Source organism: Colossoma macropomum, unplaced genomic scaffold (genome assembly GCF_904425465.1).
Source record: "Colossoma macropomum unplaced genomic scaffold, Colossoma_macropomum, whole genome shotgun sequence".
Lineage (NCBI taxonomy): Eukaryota > Metazoa > Chordata > Actinopteri > Characiformes > Serrasalmidae > Colossoma > Colossoma macropomum.
The window spans coordinates 16,713,472-16,732,978 of NW_023494807.1; the positions used below are offsets into that span (position 1 = coordinate 16,713,472).

Here is a 19,507-nt window from a genome sequence, read left to right on the forward strand (position 1 = left end):
AAAAACAAACAAACAAAAAAAAATGCCTAGTTTTGGAGGAAACTGTATTTCAAATTTAACAAACTGACTTTTGGTAAAGGCATCCTGCAAATGCCATATTTAAAGTCACTGACCTCTTCAGAACAACACATTCTACTTCCACTGTTTGTCTATGGAGATTGCATGGATGTGAAAAGGGGTGCTTCAGACTGCACTGCACTTTGAACAAACCACAGACCACATAGCCACTCAGGTCATTTACATATATCAATTTTAATAGTAACAACATTAGTTTAACTTTTTTAGAGAAAAAAGAGGTTATAAAATGATGACGACTGATCTTGGTTCATAAAACCACACAGAGGTTAAAGTGAACTAGAACCCACACCTCCAGATGTGCTGATATAACAGGAAACCCGCAAGTTTTCATAAGTTTATTGATAAGTACTCATCATACAAGCAACGTTATTTCACACAGAGGAAGAAGCTGAATGTGGCTCATCACACTGAGCAGTTTTCAGAATCTCTTTCAATAGCAGCTACTTTGTTCCTGATCCAGAACCTTGCAATATTTCCCTTACTGTCGTAGAAAAGAAGTAATGATGCAAGTGTGAACAAGGGGGAACATGCAAAGTGAAACAGTCTGATTACAAAAGGCCTAAGTTCTATGTATTGAAAGTAAAATTGGAGAGATATTAGCATCCATCACTTTTAGGGCAAAACAGGAGAAATGTTTAGGAAAGACTCAAATAACATATATAACAATATATTCACACACAGTAACCCAAGATGGAAGTGAGAAGCTTTACCCTAATGTGTTATTGACAGACAGAATTTCAGTACAGTACCATCATTTCTACATTCTGAATAGCAGTAGTAAAAAGACAGCTGGGCAACCATCTTTTCCAACCCATACTTTGTAGTCATTTCAGTTTTTCTAGAAACTTTATTCACAGATAAATCACAAAGAGACAAAACGTACCAGTTCAGTAACACAGTCGACATAACAAATGTCTGATGTTACAACATGAAATCCAAGATAAGAAAACTCTACATGCTCATATTGCTTATATGTCACATTGAAACAAAACAAACAATGTCTGAATTAAAGAACAGGCAATTAATTCATACATTAGTAAAACATGAGGTATACTTTTTTGGCATTAAGACAATTTTCCAATACTGGATTTCTTTTCTAACACAGGGTAACATCAGTAGTGTACAAGTAACCCATCATATAGACAATGAAAAACCTAACCAACAAACAAACAAAAAAAGGGAAGTCAGTGCATAGTGCATGCCACAGTTTCAAACTTAAAAAAGGAGTCAGTACTTTACAGTTAATTCCCAGAGAGACAGGACATCAGACATTAATCAGACCAATCTCTCACATTTAGATCTCAGGGCTCTTCCACACATTCAGTGGAAAAAAGTCTACACATTTAGTTTAAGTAATTATAAATATATACAGATAAATAATAATTATGATAATACAAAAATCAACTGGACCCTCAATCAGTTATGATTCAACCTGAAACATTAGGAGACTGAAAAAAAGTGAAAACAATAACAATGAATCATAATGTAACTAAATCAAAACAGTATGTACAGAGTAGACACGCTGTAAAGTGCAATAAAAGCTAAACGCAGGGGGGGCGGGGTTGGGGTTCTGCTCAGTAGAGTTGGTAGGAGGCCCGAGCCGTTCAGTTCAGGCCCTGTCACAGATCAGCGTCTCCACCACAAATGTGTTTTCAAAGTGACGGATGCTGTGGCACTTCCTGGCCTCTCTCTTATAAATACCTGCAATGGGGAAAGTAAAAGGTCATAGGTCAGCTGAGCAAACTTACAGTAAACAAGCTGTCATGCCTGGAAGAGAAAAACAGTGATGAGCCAGGACATAACTACATACACACACACACACACACACACACACACACACACACACACACACACACACACACACACACACCAGCGTTGCACAACTTACAGATGGTGAAGAAGGAAGGAAGAAAAAAGAAAGAAAGAAAGAAAGAAAAAAATGAGAAAGCAGAAAGAAAAACAGGAAGAAAAGACAGAGAAAGAGAAAGTGAGAAAGAAATGGAGAAAGAAAGGACGAAATAAAATGGTAAAAAGAGAAAAATGGAGAAAGAGAGATAGAAAGATAAAGTGAAATAGAGAAAGAATGGAAGAAAAAAGAAAAAGAAAGAAAAGTAGAAAGAAAGAAAATGAAAACGAAGGTCAAAGAGACAGAGTGACAGACAGAAAGAAAGAAAGAAAAAAGAAAGAAAGAATAAAGGTGAAGAGAGAGAGTGGATGTACAAACAAAAAGGGGGGAAACAGTGACTAAAGCTTATGCTTGTGTAGAGGCCTAATGGCTTTATTGTTTAGTAAATCTGCTCTCTTTATTCCCCTCATTAGGAAAAGGGCTAAAAATAAACGCTGATGCCTCATTTTAGATGCGGATGGTTATTTTTGTTTCTGGGCTCTATGGCACAAATGCTGTCTAGCCAAACGCGTCATTCAGCCTGTCACTGCAGCACAATCTGTGCAGTCATGCGAGGAAGGAGAATCCTCTGTGAGCCAAAAACTACCTCTCCCACGCTGCATCGCCCTCTCCATCACTCGCATCACTTCCTCCTCCCGTGCAGCTCCCTACTTGGAGATGCTTGGCGTACTCTCCGCTGGTGAATCATCCACACATGGATTAATCACACAGTGAACTGCGGCGTTAGTGCGCATCCCACACATGCACGCACTACCAAAGGACTACGCAGCACCAGCCTACACTCGGGTTTCCTCTTGTGCTGCCCATCTACGCTGGAGGCAGTCTACGTGCGACACGCAACAGTTTTCAGGCTTGAATATCATTATGAGGTTTGCAGGTACAGCAAAGAATTGCTTGGAGTTTTTCTACTAAGTCACGCTTCCTCATTACAGGTCTCCTGCTGGTCACATATCTGCCCACATGGCTGCCCATTAGGAACGATTCTTCCTGCTCATGCCACACCATGTGCCTCCGCATTGGCTCATAATTTAATATCTGTCACGCATTAAGTAATATTATATATTAAATAATATAAACTTTATTCAGTATTGTGAAATGTTTTATGCTTTGGGCCTTACACTTATCTATGGCAACAGATCACAGAGAAACAAATAGATAGATGAATAGATTGATACCTAAGGGGAAATGAGGTACAGTACATGTAGCCAAACCTCATGTCAGCAAAAAGGTAACTTTAATGTAAGTTAATGGAGGTCGTTTTGGATCATTTCTATTGGTCATGAGAACACACAATGTAAAGGACAGCTGGTGTACACGAACAAAGTGGAGTTATGAAGGTTTGGTATGGCAGTGACAATGTACTGCCAGTTCTTAACAGGAACTTGAAGAGCTGCTATTTCACACAGAGAGACAGAATGAGAGCAGATGTACTCACGTTTGTGAGCGCTGCGGCGCTTCAGCCTGTAAGTCTCTTTGCCATAGCACAGCCGGTGGATAAAGGGGCCAAGCTGGCGCATGTTCTTCACCCGGCCGGTCACCATCATCTCCTCCTGAACGAGGTACGTCTGAGGCAGGTACATACCTCTCTGTATCAAACAGAATAATTCGAATTGAAATTAAATGTTGAAGCAGAAATATCAATGCCACACTCTGACTGAGGTTCATGCATTCGTACAATAATTTAACCTACTTTGTAAAATCAGTGAATGGTAGGGAGTGGAAAAACTGGATGCTGGATGTGACAGGGTTTGAACATCTAAACATTTTACTTGTTAGACCCAGAACTTCACCTTGATTTTTCTTTTTGTTGTATTTTATGGTGTTTGCCATTATATCTCAGCTCTATTCATTGAAGCAACTCTACTGATTGAACCCTTAGGCTTCTGCAGTGAGGCTAAATGATTCCTGTCCTTTCTTTCTCAATGCAGGAAACAGCTCTTTTTTTCTTCTTCACCCCACTAAGCAGATTGCTTCTCATATAATCCCTATCCTTGGAAAAAGTCCATATATGGAGCTAGATGCAAACTGAACAGAAGGTGTGACTCAGACAGAGGGGATCAAGGTGAGATCTTTTTGATAAGATGTTATGTAAAAAGAGACAAAAATAAAGAATGAAAGAAACGTCAACAGTGCAAAAAAACCTTGTTACCTTGACATTAACGAGCAGCTCCCACAGGTTCCTGGGAGGCATGACGATGGTGCTGTTGAGCTCGATGACATAGCACTTATCCAACGCAATGTCGTGATAGGCTGTGAGGCCCTGGATACACAAAGAAACAGGAGAAACATTAATTAGTGACAACTCTGAAAATAAATTAATCTGGACAAATGCCGATAATCAAGAAACCACTTCTTTAATGATAATTACATTTTGTATCCTACAAAAGGAACTGCTTAAAGGGCTTAAAGGTAACACAAGTGTTCTCAGTTCTGGCTCTTTGGTAGCACTGCCCTGCACTGTTTAGTTTTCCCCCACTTTACCACACCCAGTTCAATTTAGGAAAAGCTAATGAGTTGTACCAGAAGTGCTGGGTTTAAAATGCGCAGGATAAGATTGGAGAAAAAGTATGTTATATTCTATACGTGCACAAACGCAGAATCAGAAGCCTGAGAACCACTGGTACATCTGGCTTAACTCATTTTACAATATTATACAGGTAGGGCAGTAAATAAGTAAGCATTAAAAGATCCCCCCATACCCGGTGAAAGTCATGGATGATATCAGCTGGGTCGCTTCCCCCAAATTCAGGCACAGGAACACTGATCTGCTCATAGTTATCTTCCAAGTAAATGCCGACATTCTCCTGCAGCTCCTGTCTCCCTAGCAACGGCGCATACACGGAGTCCTCGTACATCACCCTACAATGGAACAGGCTGTCCTCGGGGATCTGTGCGAAGAACGAGAAATAGAACACGTCTTTAAAAAGAACACGCAAAGGGCAAGAGAGATGGAGTGCATCGCTGACGAACACTCTGAGGACTGCAAAATTAAGGAGAATGATTGACAGGGCATATTTTTACTTGTTAGGCACAGAATTTGGCCTAGATTTTGCTTTTATAGGTGTGCAGAGCATGTCAGCAATGAGAGCACACTCTTCTGTTTGTATTTATCACTTCTGCGCAGCCAATATTAGTGAATGATTTAAAATGCCACTTAAAATTAAACACTGAACTCACTTCATGTCTTACCTGAGGGGTGAAGTAGTAGCGATACACGTAGACGGACACCATGATCAGTCCGGACATGAAGATGACCAGGCCGAGGGTCAGGCAGCAGATGCCGCTTACTGGGGACTTCTTAGGCCTGAGTGGGAGGACCAACTCATCCTGGTGGGAGAAAGAAAACAAAATTGTTTTTGATTGTGGGCTGAAAAATTAGGCTGCAAATGAATGCTGTTATATATGTATGTAATGTTGTTACACCCCTACTAGGCATCCTCATTAGTATAGATTGAGATAGAAATCCTAAAGAGTAATGATTGGCCCAAGTATCTTCAGGAGTAAAGACTGAGCTAGGCATCTTCATGAATAAAGACTGACCTACGCACCTTCATGAATAAAAACGTGACCTACGCATCTTCATGAGTAAAGACTGACCTATGCATCTTCATGACTAAAGATTGACCCTGGCATCTTTATGAGTAAGATTTGACCTAGGTATCCCACGCATAAAGACTGTCCCAAGCAACTTCATGAGTAAAGACTGACCTAGGCATCTTCAGAAAGAAGGACAGACCTAGGCATTGTAATTTACAAAGTCTGACCTAAGGATCTTCTTGAGTAAAATTTTACCTAGGCATCCCCACAAATAAAGACTAACCTAGACATCTTCATGGATAAAGATTACCATCCTTCTCTGAGGACTGGCCTAGGCATTCTCAAGATGCAGCCTTTTCTTAAAGTCAAGTGCTTTTGTTTCAATGGGCCCAGGATAAGACCCTCAACTGCTCTTGCTTCACACCAGATCAGCTCTAGTGGCACACATTTTCTCCCCCTCTGTGCATTCAACTCGATATTTCTCCATGTAACTGCCGAGAAGTGAGTCACACAGCTCAGGAGGTGTCAGTGTTAGCAGCCCAGCAGTCCGCCCCCAGTCTCTCAGCCGTGGAGCCATTCCGGCTCAACCCACGCTGACTGCACTACTACAGCCAGCCCAGCAGACTGGGCTGCTATCTGACGCAGCCGTACTATTCAGCCACACACTGTACTTCCACAGCCCATATTTGTACAGAGCACCTCTCAACGTAAGACAGATGGCGTGGGAACCAGTGAGAGACTCTCCATGGCTATGGAGCAAAAATAACACAGCTATAGTATCAAGGTAGTAGGAGCAGCGCCATTTACGTATCTTCATTCATTCAATAACTGAATGAGAGAAGAATGGTTTAAATTATGAGGTGTGGATGATACCCACATTGCTGGGCAATAAAACAGGTGCTCTTTCATTATGTAGGTCTTTCATCCAGTCTTTACTGACAGATCTGCATTGTAAATAGAACATCTCAGGCGAACACAAGCATGCCAATGAGGTTGTCTAATAATAGCTCGGCTGAAAGAAGGACTCCATTTTAATCTTCAGTGAATAAAGAAATCCTGTGGAGAGTGCAGTCCAGTTCAACCTGGGGAGGCTATTCATTTCAACATATTAGAGTTGTTCAAAAATAAATGTGCAACCTATATTAGATACAAATCAAACCTAACAGCATCCCTACCAAGCTGCTCTAATCCATAATTACAGCAGCTGATTTCAGTCTAAGCTTGTCTAGGACAAGCTGTGCTCGCTAACCTGAGAATTTCATTTGCAACTTTATCTCTCCAAATGGTAACTCGACACGTTTCACCCTGAAAAATAAGTGCTAGAAGGATCACAGTGACCGTCCCATGGACTGCATTCTACAGCCATTTTGTTCCCCATAAGCCTATAGCCTGCCATATATCTGCAGATAATGATGTAATGTCAATGCAGGCAGTAGAGTGCATTGTGGGGGACTTAATGCTGCTTTGTCCATCGATTAGAGATGCTGGATGCAGAATTACAGTTCGACTCCAGGATCTAATACAGGAACATTCAGCATCCCTGCAAAGGTCTTTGTTTGTAACCTATTGTCAAATGTGACCAGCTGGTGTCACTGTAGCGCACTGGCTATTTGTGTATAACCTTGATGTAGGCTGAATGTTCTGCACGTAATGTAATAGTGAAATTAAAGATTGAACAACATTCACAACAGCCGCCATAATTTAAATGCATTTATAAATACCGTTAAAAAGCTGATAATCGTGAAAGAACTGTGTCTAATTATAAAATATAAAAAAATAATAAAAATCTAAAAATTAAAACAACTAAAAGAACATCACCAAATAACGGACTGTCCCAATAACAAAAGATCCCCCTTTTACATTTTTTACTTCCTTAAAAAAAAGCAAAATAACTAGGGACAGGCATCCTTTGTCACTGTGACTATCCGGATTTTTTTTTTAAGAAAATATACTCACTTGTGGGTAGGACATGACAATTTCTTCTTTGTCTCCATCGTTCTGCTTCTCGGGCTTCTGTGCCGACACGGGCTGAAAGGATATCTTCACCATTTTTCCTTCCTCCCTCTCTCTTCGCTTTGAGTGTTCTCTGAGTGCTGGAGTGAAGCAGCCTCACGGTTCTGCTGAGCCGGTTAACGGAGAGCGCTCTTAAAGAGGATTCCCTCACTTCCGGCCCATTTCAAACTAAGAGTCGTCCAATCATCAACCGCCGTCTATAAATAACGCCGGTTCTAGTGAGAGACCTACAGATTCCGTTCAAGTAAAAGTAGACTATCGTTACATCAGAGCACGTCCTCTGCTATAAATTGAACTAAAAGTAAAAGTACAAGGAAAAACAGAAAGTTGAGCTAAAACCAAAGGTGGGATGAGCAGTCCATACTTAGGTAAACGACATTACCACAGTGAAATAATGACTCGAGTTAAGTATATTTATAAAACACAACTTGAGCAGAGGAACAGAAGTACAAGCTGAAAGTAGCTACCTGAATACTGAGTAAGTTAACGGCAGTGGAGCTGCTTACATCAGGATAGGAACTGAAGTTTGTTAAACTCCATTCCTCTGTTTTTACTGCAATCTTTATCTGAATAAATTGTTAAAGCTCTAATGACAGAGGTGTAGAGACCAAATGCCATCACCACTAGAACATAATAAAATTAAACACAAAAAAGAAATGAGTAACTAAATATTAATGAGTTAATGTTGCAGTAAAAGTGTTTCTTACAAAATACTCCAACAAAAATTTATATAAGCAAACTTAACTGAGGGAATGCAAATAATCTGGTCAAAACATATAGGGGTGGGCTATAGGGCAAAAGTACTTATATTACTATGCTTAAAGACATTTTCGTAATATACAATATCGCAATACACAATATCGCAATATAGTACTTCATATTTCAGTTGTCTGAGGTTTTAATAGTTACAACAGACACAATGTACAGCTAGTGCCAGCTTTGAAAAATCCTATATAGCTGGCCACACGGCCTTTTGCTGGTCCATGTTTCACATACTGCACCCAATTAAACAGAATCACTTATGCTCTCAGTGATACACTAGGCAGAATTTGTCCTAAAAACAGGGTTCAATCTTAGGCTACATCACATAGAAGTTACCCTTTAATCTTTTTTTGATGAAACATACACTTGGTCAGTCTTCAGACAAAACTCACAATATGCTCAGAAAAGCTGATCATTACCAGATTTATTGTGATATGATATGATGATATTGCCACATTGCCCACTTCTAGTCTCATTGATCTCAAATAACAATCACTTTCTTACTGGACAGTGCTATGAGACAATGTCCAGTGCTCTGGTTATTTTACCATAGACATAATATGTCTGGTATTAGTATGAAAGATGCAGAGATATGGAGTTTACAAAGTACATTACATAACTTCACAATTAACATCCAGGCGGTCACTTGATACAGTTCAAGAAAGCAAGAAAAGCATAATAGTTTTGGCCTCTAGAACTGGACACTGACATTTAGTATTGCACACTGCCACATTATGTTGCATATCGTTGCTGATGTAACAAAACCTTGTCTTTGCAATAGTACCTTTATCAAAGAGGGAAAAGGGTGCTTTAATGTATATTAATGTAATAAGATTTTATTTTATAAGTACTTGTCAACCATTTATATGGATCCATGATGGAGGGCAGTTAACCAGCCTTGTGATCGGAAGGCACGTAACCCCCAACTGCTCCCCGGGCACCATGGATAGGGCTGCCCACCACTCCGGGCAAGTGTGATCACTGCCCCCTGGTGTGTGTTCACTAGTGTGCATATGTGTGGGTGTTTCACTGTACGGATGGGTTAAATGCGGAGGTCTAATTCCTCTGTGTGCAAACACAGTTGGCTAATGGTTCTGAATTCTATTCTATTCTAACAGAAAAAGTAACCATTTGCAAACTTCAATATAATATTCTGTGCAGTGTCTATATAATTTTGTTTGCATGCATAAATATTTGCTCATAAAATTCATAAAATTAAGTCATATACAAAAGCTTGGGTGTCCCAGGACAAACTATGTTTTGTTGATTTGAAAATAAGTCAACATGTCCTCTACAAAGAACACACTTCTGCACATTTAAATGCACAATTATTGTTTATTTGCTTAATTTAATATACGGGGGAAATAAACCATAAAATGTGGCCTGTGCAAAAGTTATGGCACTGTTTATTTTTTCCCCCTAATATGTTAAACTTAGCAAAATAGAAATAGAAGCATTCCTAACTTTAAATATTGAATAAAACATCTTAAAATACCTGCTGGCTTGTAGTTCATGTAACATGACAAGTAAATACAAACTTTTTAAATGCTGGTGTATAATTTATCAAATTCGTATTTTGCTTTTTTTTAATAAAATATTATGTAATGTTTTAAAATACATTTTTAAACACCAGAGACAAAAAATTGCGCACCCCTGCTCTAACTGCTATCATTTACACTGGAGGTGCTGAGGGACTTTTTGCCATCTGCCATCCTTCCACAAGCAGGGCTTTTAAGATGAAATGCGCCTGAAATGGTTGCGCCTTCCGAGTCTTATTTTAGCCATTTACGATGAACTACGCATTCTGATTTGCATCAGCCTTCCGGAAGTCAATAAATAACCTGACATGCAATAATACTTTATATGGAAATATGGAATAATCATTCATAATCACTCTGAGGTGGCGTGTGAATCCATGAGATCCCCCATCATCCAGCTAATCAGAAAGCGAGGCTTTTAAGCCGTGTTTGAACTGCCAAAGATCAGGAAGATCCGATGAGTATTTCAATGAAGCCTTTTAGCCTGACAGCATGTAATCGCCTTTATACTGTAGTCAGTCTCGCTCTGGAACAGAGAGACTCGAGAATTTACTCGGTTAAACAAGGATTAAATTAAAGTGCACTTTAAATGAAATACTTGTCCTATCGAAATAGGAAAAAAGGCGCAGAAACAGGAAAACAGGTGTATAACCCATACGAAAATCTGATATATGACAATATTTGAATTTGAAAAATATATATATAATATAATATATATATATATTATATATATATATATATATATTAGCATACATGGATTTCTCTTATATCCGACTTCTTTTAGTCACATATGGACATATATGTGACATATATGGAAAGGTATTTGAAATTGGCCATTTTAAAACATGGGACATATATTTCAGTCATATATCACCATATGTAAGCATATATGTACAACACATATTTAACAATATATGATAGAAAGCATGAATCATTAACCATTAACCCATAATCAATATGTTATACATATGTTCATCCAGCTATTTGGCATATGCGCACATGTATATATGTACCATACATGTGCACTTATAGCCATATATCAGATTTCCGTATGGGATGAGAAATACATCATACAAAATGACTTGATCTGATGTGAATGGGTCTGTCAGTGCTGCTGAATACCTGAATAGTGCAGACTGTATGCTAATACTGAATGCTAATTTTGCCTGTTATTAGCTGTAGCCTATAACTTCGATATGTGACAGTCATTTAACTAAGAAGCGATATTCAGTACAGATTACTCGCAGATATGAAAGTGAGGAAACACTGCCCTGAAATGTGATACTGAATACAAATTTGCCGATTTTGCACTAAATAAACTCTGCGATGTAAGCTCGTCCGTAAACATGAGACGTCTAATGCCTGTCAGTCTTATATAAACGCCTTCCTGGACAAACTCGTTTAAAAGAGAAACTACGTGGAAGCCGCAATGAACCGGTGTGTTTGTAACACTGTTTTATCTTCGTTTTTATGGTCCTAACCGTGTGATACTGACACGAAGCATAGCGTATAAAAGGATGCTGTCGCCGAAAGCTATGGATTGAAACATCACCAGCAGGGGGCGCGCTTAACTAACAGAAACACAGGCTGTGTCCAAAACACACTGCAACTACTACTAACGAATGCGCTACTAATAGTGCTCTACAGGTTTGACTACTATTTAGTATGATAGTGTGTCTTTTTGGACGCAGCCAGTTATACTGGAAGCCCAGTTGAGTGTTATAACTTGGCTTATATTCACAAAGCAGTCCTGAGTCATTCCAATGAAAGAGTGCCTTTTGGGTACACGGCGTATAACCCCCACGGGACACTGATGTGTGTTTTTTTGGGTTTTTTTCGCAATACGCACACAAAGTTTATGTAATTTACTGTTACTGACATTAGAAGGTTGAACAGAAAGTGTGGCAGACTTTTTTCCGTGAAATATTCCACTTTGTCACAACTTCAGTATGATGGGACATGCCAGTGTTATACCTGTTCACATCCATGATGAACTTAAATTGCGTACACCTTCATTATTTTTATATTACAGGTTTATGTATTCGTCCTCCCTATGAGACCTTATAGATCACAGTTAATGTTGTTAGTTTTATGGTATTCAGATTAGATTACAAGCATCTGAAGTCTAATCAAGTATGCAGAGAAACACATGGAAAATGTTTTCAATAAATCTCCCTTAGACTATGCTTTGTTAGTGATGTGCTCTTTTGACAGGTCATTCACAGAGACATCCAGGGGACTTGTTCTAATCTTTTGTGAGTACAAATAGTTTAGCTATTTCAAGTAATAAAAATCAAGGTCTAGCATCTTCACCCCTGGTTAAGATGACATATAGCATCCAAACAACCTAAAAGTCTTCTTCTTTTTTCTTTCTTTTTCTTATTAGTAGTATCAGTAGCAACACTAGTTGCAGTAGCAGTCTCACTGCAAACCCAATTCCAAGGACAGTAGGTAAAATGCAAATAAAAACAGAAAGCAGTGATTTGTAAATTAAAACAATACAAAGACAAAATATTTAATGTTTTACTTTTCAAACTTAATTATATTTTGTAAAAATATACTCTCAATGTGCTCAACTTGATGCCTGTAGCATGTTCCAAAAGAGTTTGGACAGTCAATTTAAGACTAGAAATGTTACGAAATGTTCTAAAAACTTCTTAAATAGGTGATGTAATCATGCTTGAGTATAAGATGAGCCTTCGATCCCTCAGCACTGCATGCAGCACCAGCATAATTCTGTGATGAATATAATCACATGGGCTTGGGAATACTTTGTAAAACCCTTGTCAATAAACATCATCAGTCGCTGCATCCACAAATGCAAGTCAAGACTCTACTACACAAAGTGAAAGCCATATATCTACAACATTCAGAAATGGTGCCAATTTCTCTGGGCTAAAGCTCATCTGAGCTGGACTGATGCAGAAGTGCTGTGGGTCCACCTATCAAATTGTTTTTGGAAATAACTGGTGTTGTGTTCTCCGGGCCAAAGTGGAAAAGGAGCACCCTGATCGTTACTAATGCAAAGTTGAAGAGCCAGCATCTGTCATGGCACAGGGGTGTGTTAGTGCCAATGGCATGGGTAACTTGCAGATCTGTGAAGGTCCCATTAATGCTAAGGGATACATACGCTTTTTGGAGCCACATATTCTGCCGTATAGATCACATCTTTTTCAGGGGCGTTTTTAAAAAAGACAATGCCAAGGCACATTCTGGATGTGTTACAACAGCATGGCTTGTAGTAAGAGAGTGAGCTGTCTGCCATTGAAAAATGTGGCGCATTATAAAGCACAATATATGACAGCAGAGACCCAAGACTGTTGAGCAGCTGAAGTGTTATTTCAAGCAAGAAAGAAGCAATTACAGTGATTGGTGTCTTCAGTTCCTAAACGATTACTGAATGCTATTAAAAGGTAAGGTGATGTAAACATGCCCCTGTGCCAACTTTTTTGGGACACGTTACAGGTATCAAAATTAGAATTAATTTGTATGTATACATACAAAGAGCAACGAAGTTAATTAGTTGGAACTTTTGAAATCTTGTCTTTGTGCTATTTTCAATTGAATACAAGTCAGAAAGTATTTGCAGATCATTGCAGTCTGTTTTATTTACATTTTGCCTAGTGTCCTAACATTTTTGGAAATGTGTTTGTATTATTTATAAGTTATTATTATAGAGTAGTATGTTAGTATTTCAATATTATACATTACTGCTTTGCATTATTATTATTATTATTATTAGTAGTAGTAGTAGTAGTAGTATTAGTAGTAATAGTAGTAGTAGTAGTAACAGCAATATTGCTGTTGTATAAGTATTGTTTTTGTTGTTGTTTTTAATATATTAGTAGTACTCATAATAAGTATACTAGATGCCCAAAAGTTTGTAGACACCCGTTTATCCAGTGTTTCTTCAGAAATCATGGGTATTAATGGGGTGGAGTTTGGTCCACAAGTTCACTTCAACCCATCCCAAACGTTACGGACAGCGCACCATCCCTCCAGAGAATGCAGTTCCAGTGCTCCACAACTTGGTGGGGGTCTTTATGCCTCTCTAGCCGACGCTTGGCTCCAGAGTGTCCCATTCTTTTGGCACTGCCTTTCAGTAGAGATTATTCAAACTGTATGCGCAATTGAATGCCTGTGTCAGCAATGGGTGCACCTTAAAGTTTAATTATTACATTTTATAATATATTGCAATATTAGTAGCAGTAGCAGCTGTTTTGCTGTGTAAGCATTAGATAAAGATAGCATATCTGTATCAGTGGGTATCAGAATGAGGCTGATATCAGCAGAAAATGCTGGACTGGACATCAGAGGGAGAGAAAAGAAGAGTCCAAAGTTTTACTACACACTTCTATAACTTAAGAATAACTCTAAGAATAAGCCTGGGATTGTATGAGATTAACAATAGCAGTATTATTGTGTATTCCTATCATTTTTGTTGTTTTTGTTATTATTGTAATATGCTGTTATTGTATTATTAGCAGTAGTGTTGTGTATTAGTATCATTGTTTTCATTATTAAAGCAATATAATACTAATTGTATTAGTAGTAGGGACAGTAGCAGTATTTTTGTGTATTAATATTTAGTTTTTATTATTACAATAATATGCTATAACTGTAGTAGTAGTGAGAGTAGCAGTAGTGTTGTCCAAGTATTACTATTGTTTTTGTTATTTGTTACCACAGTAATATATAAGTGTAGTAATAGTGGTGGTAGTAGCAGTACTGTTGTGTATTAGTATTGTTTTTTATTTTTATTATTACTGTAGTGCTGTAGTATGTAGAGCAATAGACGCAGTGATAATAGAAGTAGTAGTAGTAACAGAATTAGTAGTGGTGTTGTTTAGTCTACTCCTAACTGATATGAACAGTGTGTACAGTGCTGGTGTGGGGCAGACAGCGCTAAGTTGTTCTCCTCCACTGAAAACTCCTCTCCTCAGGGCGGGTTGGTTTACAAAGGCCAGACAAAGGCGAAGCTGCTGATTGGCCGCTGCTCCCGGGAGTCCTCCGTCACCTGTCCGCGCAGAGCCCAGCTCCTCATTCACATGTAAATCAGAGCCCATAAATGCCCCTCACTCACTCTCCGTCAGCGCACAAAACACGCCTCGCTCGTTAGCGCCGTGTATTTGGAGATCGCTTTTGTTCCAGCCTGGGCTCGCCGACCATCTGCCCCATTGAGAGGAGTCCTAACGGCGCTTTGAGGAGTTTTTTCCCTGTTTTTTTCTGAGCACAGCAAACATGGCCCCGGCCTCTCGCAACGGCAGGAGTGGACCGGGCAGAAGTGAGGATGACTGCTTCGGCATCAGAGGGGACAGGAAGGTACGGGACTTATTCTATATATCCTTCTTCAGCTCTTGTGTTTAGGAGTCTACACAGCACTCTGCAGTGTTTCCTCTTCTTCTCTGTGCAGACGCGAAAGCCGTTGGTGGAGAAAAAGCGGCGAGCCCGCATTAACGAAAGTTTACAGGAGCTGCGGCTACTGCTAGCTGACTCGGACGTAAGTAAGCTCACTTCATCCACTTCACCGCAACTTTTGTACCACAAATGAAGTGCTGGCTCTCAAAATACAACTCTGGGTAATTACACTAACGTATTTTGAATTATTCACAGGCACAAACCAAGATGGAGAACGCCGAGGTGCTGGAAATGACCGTGAAACGTGTAGAAAGTATTCTTCAAAACAGAGCTAAAGGTGAGCTAACTACTAACACGCTAGCCTGAACAATACGGGGAGAAACAGCATTTCCCCCTCGTATTAAAGGACTACCGAAAAAACAAAAGCACCCCAAATGTAGTAGATCAGCCAAGACAACTTGGTATGTTAAGTTTGGTCCTTTAGATTTATAATTAAGTTTAGTTTCATAATGAAGTTTTTTGTAATAGAACAACTTTGTCATCCAAGACTTTCAGTGACATAGAATAGATTTCCATCACGTTTCAGTTAGAAGCTCCAGTGCAAAACTAAAGAGGCAAACTTCAGAAACTGAACCTGTCTTTGCTCATCGATTACATCTGAGTTGAAGGGTAAAACTGTGCAGTTAGATGTCCTTTCCTTTACAGCTGGACTTAAGTATTGTCTCATTTTGACCTTGTGTCTTTATATGTACCTCAGCAGCTGACAGCATGAACCGGGAGGCGAGCGAGCGCTTTGCTGCGGGCTACATCCAGTGCATGCACGAGGTCCACACGTTTGTGTCCAGCTGTCCAGGCATCGACGCGGCTGTGGCGGCCGACCTGCTGAACCACCTGCTGGAGTGCATGCCTCTGAACGGCGAGCAGCGCTTCCAGGACGTGCTGACCGACCTGCTGACCGAGCCAGGACACTATGGCCCCTGGCCGAACGAGTCCCCTGGAGGGCTTGTTTGTGGTGAAGGAGGAGGAGGAAGCCCATCTGATCTGTCCTTGTCCCCATCCACCACGTCCAGTGATGACCTGAGCTCGGATGGCGAGGACACAGAGAGCGAGCGTGGCCATGGCGTGTCTGATGACCGGGACGCAAGAGACCTGCCCACCAGCTATTACTCCAAGGCCGTGTGGAGGCCCTGGTAGAGCTGGAGGGGTCCTGCAACAACACTGGACCATGGGGGGAAGTGTGTGCAGGCTATTACACAAAGCCATAGGCAGCGTGTGTAGGCTGGTTTCTCACCTTCGGTCCTGATCATTTCACAAAGCAGTTACCCAGAGAACTTGTTCCAACAGTCATGATATTGGGTCCAGTTGGAGGAGAGCTAAGGGGAATCCCTGTTGTTTATTGGACAATCATCACTTTTAAAGTTTTAAACTCTAGGCTTTTTCTCAAGTTATTACTCTTAAAGGAATATTCCAGCGTTTTTCTTTCAACTACAATTTTCTCTGTAGCAAATGGTCAATTACCATGGACAGTGATTTCAATGTGTTTATCTGTAAAAGAACAGAAAAACATTTACTCAAGACACACTTATAATAGAAGCCAATGGGCACTTGCTTCTGCTTCTAGTTTTCCCTGTACATGAAAGCTTTCATTAGCTTATTAGCAAGTCCTTTTGACTGAATCAAATGTGTTAGCACAGGGAAAACAGGAAACTGCGCAGTGCAGTTGGGACCTTTAGAAATGTGGTTGGGAAACACTGGTGTAGGCTGTAACCCCAGGCAAATGACTATGTGTGTAGGCTATAGAACTGGGCCATAGGCCATGTGTATAGTCTGTAACACTGGACCATTGGCCATGTAGGCTTATGAAATTGTAGCTGGGGATGGGAAGTGTCTGTAACAGTTGTGTTGTATAATATAAAGCTCTTCTTGGTGTAGCAACCACATTTCACCCAGTAACACGGAAATATTGTTTTTTTGTTTTTTTTATATCAGCATCTTTGTATTTAAAAAAAATGTATAAGCTAAATTAAGACAACACTGTTATGATGAGTATTTCTAGGAGGTGCTTATCTGTATCTTATTATTGTAGAAGAGAATGTAAATATTTCATCGTTGTTGCTGTAGATATTGATGAAGTGTAAGTTGTTCCATTCATTAATAATAATAATAATCAATAAAAAAAACAATAATTACCCATAAACTGGTCTCTTTTTAGGTTCTGCATGTTTGAGTTGATGCAGTCGTTGGACAATAATTGAGAAAAAAGAAAAAAGTGTCTACTTTCACATTGTGTCTACTTTAATACTATTTGCTATTCTAGAAGATACGTTTCATAATCCACCATGAACCTGGTCGCTGTTATCAGCCTGACTAAAACGTCGCCAGCCTGGGCGCCGCTGACTTTAACGACTTCATCCACCTCAGCGAGGGGAAAAATTAACAACTGAAATAATCAGACATGCAGCACGGAGGCCTTCCTGACACGTCTCGCCTGTGTGGGCTGTTAAGGCTATTTGAAAGTGAGAAGGTCCTACTTTGGAGTGCCTCTTTTGTGCTCGGGGTGTAAGAGGTGTCGAAGCTAACACCCCTGATGGTTGTTAGCCCGGACCTGACAACCTGAGCTGTCATGCTGCTGGAAAGACAGCTAAGCTAGTTTGTTTGATTTTTTCGGTGTTTAAAGGCTAGAATGCAGTAAGAAGGCTTTTCATTGCTTTTGGCTTTAAAATGTGTACAATTTAAGAAGGCTACGACAGACATATCTCCAAGCAAGTATACCAAAGCAACGTCTAAGCTAACGTTAGCCCAGGGTTTTATAGCCGTAGATTTATCGTAGCTAGTTTTCTGGACGAAACAGACCCAATTTTGCGCCGAAATATGAAAACTACTTACACTCACTTCTGAAACCCTCATAAGTTTGGACTGTTCTTACCTTTCTAGATGCAGATAGAAGTCTAGCAACCACTTAAGGCTCGATAGATATGGAAAAGAAAACATAAAAGCTACGTGTAGCTGCTCTCAAAGGAAGCTCACACGAATTCAACGCCGAAAAGCCGTTAAGTAGCATCAGCAGTACAGTTAGAATCCTCAGGCTGGGCATGGCGGGAAAACACCATGATATAAATATAAAATATAATAAATGCTGGGGAAATTGTCAACTTATGGCACGACGGGAAAATATAAGGATATAAATATAATAAATGCTGGTTAAATAGTCAACTTGAGGCATGGGGGATGTGATGATATAAATACAAAAACATAATAAATGCTGGTAGAAATAAGACTAATAGCACGCAGTATATTACTCTTAAAAAGGGGGGGGGGACATTAACCCATTGATGTCCAGCAGTGAAGTGAAGAGAGTTTTGCCTTGGATGAACACTTAGCAGTGCTTTTTTAGTTACATCATGTCATTTCAATACTTTTATTCACAATCACATTTTTACACAGATGTCCTAACCAAAAAACCTAAAATTAATATCAATATTAAGGAATAGAATTCACTTTTTAGCCGTATGGTTTCGTCGATTTGAGTTTTTTTCTTTAGGCTTTTGCTCAGAAAACGTGCGTTATGGACATCGATGTGTCAAGGCCTTCATCAGTCCTGCACCTGTATATTCATTTAGAGTCGACAATCAACACTTTCAAAGCGTTTGATGAACACGACCGTAACAGCTATAAAGCTGCATTTAAGGGCCGAATAAAAACGTTTTAATCTTTTCCAAATCCACATTTGAACTTCGCGGGCTGCTGTCGGTTTGTGAGGGGGCCTCTCTGCTGCTGAGGCGGATTAGTGGCGTCTGTTAGGTGCTGTTTGGAGGAGGGGTGGGGGTCTGAGGGGGATGTTGTCCGGAGACTTTAACACCTCCACTTTAAATTGGCGGAGGTGTGAACGGCTCCGGTCACCTTCATCAAAGGCAGCGTCCTCCTTCCCACAGCACGTACAAGTCTGCACCTCGGCCACATGGAAGGACCACCAAAGGCAGGGAGAGGCTGGACATCGGATGTGTGTTGTAAAAGAAGAAAAAGCGAACAGGAGCGCTAGAAACGAGCCGTTTGATTTGGAGCATATGGCACTGAAATGGGCTCCTCAGGGTTTCCAACGGCCAGTCTGTAACAGACACTCATTACCGGAGGAGCTGGACCGTGTGTGAGTGCACACAGACAACACACAGGCCAAGGACCACTAAGAACCCGTATGAATAAAGATCTATAAGAACACTATAGGATTTCTGTAAGAAACATATAGTAAATATGGACAGTTATGCAAAAGTTTGAACACCCCTGGTCAAAAATAAAACATAAAATATGCCATAACTTT

General features: G+C 39.9%; 2 protein-coding genes across 4 annotated transcripts; one reads left to right on the forward strand and one right to left on the reverse strand.

Annotated features, from left to right (window-relative positions):
• Nucleotides 1-399: 399 nt before the first annotated feature.
• Nucleotides 400-7,658, reverse strand: itm2cb (integral membrane protein 2Cb). Of its 2 annotated transcripts, none has more exons than XM_036556631.1 (6): nucleotides 7,478-7,658; nucleotides 5,162-5,311; nucleotides 4,684-4,872; nucleotides 4,134-4,244; nucleotides 3,420-3,570; nucleotides 400-1,779 (listed from the first exon to the last, which is right to left on the reverse strand). In XM_036556631.1, exons 1-6 carry the CDS (start codon nucleotides 7,568-7,570, stop codon nucleotides 1,688-1,690), a joined length of 786 nt encoding a protein of 261 aa, XP_036412524.1. In that variant the 5' UTR covers nucleotides 7,571-7,658; the 3' UTR covers nucleotides 400-1,687. The 2 variants fall into 2 exon arrangements, with proteins under 2 accessions (XP_036412524.1, XP_036412525.1); XM_036556632.1 differs by having other exon boundaries at nucleotides 5,174-5,311; nucleotides 7,478-7,655.
• A 7,208-nt stretch (nucleotides 7,659-14,866) lies between these two features.
• On the forward strand, nucleotides 14,867-17,380 carry hes6 (hes family bHLH transcription factor 6). 2 transcript variants are annotated; one of them, XM_036556248.1, is made up of 4 exons: nucleotides 14,867-15,156; nucleotides 15,248-15,334; nucleotides 15,448-15,529; nucleotides 15,950-17,380. In XM_036556248.1, the coding sequence occupies exons 1-4, from the start codon at nucleotides 15,076-15,078 to the stop codon at nucleotides 16,384-16,386; spliced, it is 687 nt and encodes a 228-aa protein (XP_036412141.1). In that variant the 5' UTR covers nucleotides 14,867-15,075; the 3' UTR covers nucleotides 16,387-17,380. The 2 variants fall into 2 exon arrangements, with proteins under 2 accessions (XP_036412141.1, XP_036412142.1); XM_036556249.1 differs by having other exon boundaries at nucleotides 15,953-17,380.
• The last annotated feature ends 2,127 nt before the right edge of the window (nucleotides 17,381-19,507 follow it).

Coding starts and splice junctions, on each gene's coding strand:
- hes6 (XM_036556248.1), top strand. CDS start 15,076: ATGGCCCCGGCCTCTCGCAACGGCAGGAGTGGACCGGGCAGAAGTGAG. Junction 15,335..15,447: donor TACTGCTAGCTGACTCGGAC/GTAAGTAAGCTC, acceptor AATTATTCACAG/GCACAAACCAAGATGGAGAA. Junction 15,530..15,949: donor TCTTCAAAACAGAGCTAAAG/GTGAGCTAACTA, acceptor TATGTACCTCAG/CAGCTGACAGCATGAACCGG.
- itm2cb (XM_036556631.1), bottom strand. CDS start 7,570: ATGGTGAAGATATCCTTTCAGCCCGTGTCGGCACAGAAGCCCGAGAAG. Junction 4,873..5,161: donor CCCCTCAGGTAAGACATGAA/GTGAGTTCAGTG, acceptor TTCTTCGCACAG/ATCCCCGAGGACAGCCTGTT. Junction 3,571..4,133: donor AGCTGCTCGTTAATGTCAAG/GTAACAAGGTTT, acceptor TGTTTGATACAG/AGAGGTATGTACCTGCCTCA.